Raw genomic sequence first — 1,217 nt, 5'->3', positions numbered from 1 at the left:
AAAAATAAATTTCAAAATAAAAAAAAATCATTACATTACCTCAAGAAAAATATTGTTGATTGAGAGAGTTCGGACGTTTCTTAAGATTTCAATCAAATTACCCATTCCGCTTATATGTTGAAGCCATGTAATAGTATCAAGATTGAATATCACATCATCAAATCTTGTCGGACCAATCAACTTGATTTTATCAATCTCACCCTCATAATGGAAAGTGTGAATATTGGGATCATCAATAGTGATCAAACAAATTTTACCACAACCTCTAATAAAAATAGTTCTAAGTTGATTCGAACCTTTGATTGTAACATTAGTAGGAGAAGAACAAAAAGTCAATGACAAAGACTCAAGTACCACACAACTTCTAAATAACTCTTGAATAAAATGAGGTGTGATTGGAGCCTTAGTTAGACTAAGCGATTTTAAAAATCATAAGCCTTTTAAGTTTGGCGATAAACGCAACTCACAATTGAACAATTTTACACTTCGAAGAGTTTCAATATCAATAAAATCAGAATGCATATAGTAAGTATCTTCATTATCAGGTGTAAACCATAAATCTATCTCGAGCTCTTCTATGCCCTTTGATGCAACAATTTGAATCCACTCCTGAAGAAAAAGTGAGTACCTATTTGGCGCAGGAATGTACAAATGAAAACTGTAAATTTTCTTTCCTAAATGACCACTTATGATTTTATTGATTATTGAGATATCATCCCTACCACAATTGCTCTTAAAGATTCTATCAAAACGCAAATTGCGAGCATACATCCAGGAATTTAAAAATGGACTAGCTACGGCAGAAGAAGAAATAACATCCTTAATAGGTAAAAAGGTAAAAATCCTATCAATCACATGATTAGGAAGATAAACAGAACGATTTGACAATCGCTTTCTTTTGGATCCTGGAGCTTCCATCATTATTTTTCTTCTAAATTAGAAGAAAAATAGTATGACAGAAAATAACTGTATATATTAAAGAGAAAGTATTAACTCAAGATATGAGAATATAATATGAGAAACATTTGTATTTATAGAGGGAGAATTGTAGAGATGTTAAGAGATATTAAATGCAAATGCACTCAACAACTTGCTTTGAAATACTTCTCGACTTTGAAAAGCAAATCAAAAAAATAAAAATATAATCTAATTTCATTTATAAATAAAAAATGAAAATGGTGTTGAAAGACTGTGTTATGACATTTTTCTTGGATTTA

At 30.0% G+C, this 1,217-nt stretch overlaps 1 protein-coding gene across 1 annotated transcript; it reads right to left on the bottom strand.

Moving 5' to 3' along the window:
- Positions 1-429: 429 nt before the first annotated feature.
- LOC125851462 (putative F-box/LRR-repeat protein At3g18150) lies at positions 430-918 on the bottom strand. Its single transcript, XM_049531250.1, has one exon. It carries the CDS (start codon positions 916-918, stop codon positions 430-432), a length of 489 nt encoding a protein of 162 aa, XP_049387207.1.
- Positions 919-1,217: the final 299 nt, after the last annotated feature.

This window comes from Solanum stenotomum, unplaced genomic scaffold (genome assembly GCF_019186545.1).
Source record: "Solanum stenotomum isolate F172 unplaced genomic scaffold, ASM1918654v1 scaffold25986, whole genome shotgun sequence".
NCBI lineage: Eukaryota > Viridiplantae > Streptophyta > Magnoliopsida > Solanales > Solanaceae > Solanum > Solanum stenotomum.
Note: the sequence above shows the minus strand (reverse complement) of the source record. Positions and strands in the feature narration are given on the sequence as shown.

What these genes read in the sequence shown, in the direction of transcription:
- LOC125851462 (XM_049531250.1), bottom strand. Translation starts at nt 918, where the DNA reads ATGGAAGCTCCAGGATCCAAAAGAAAGCGATTGTCAAATCGTTCTGTT.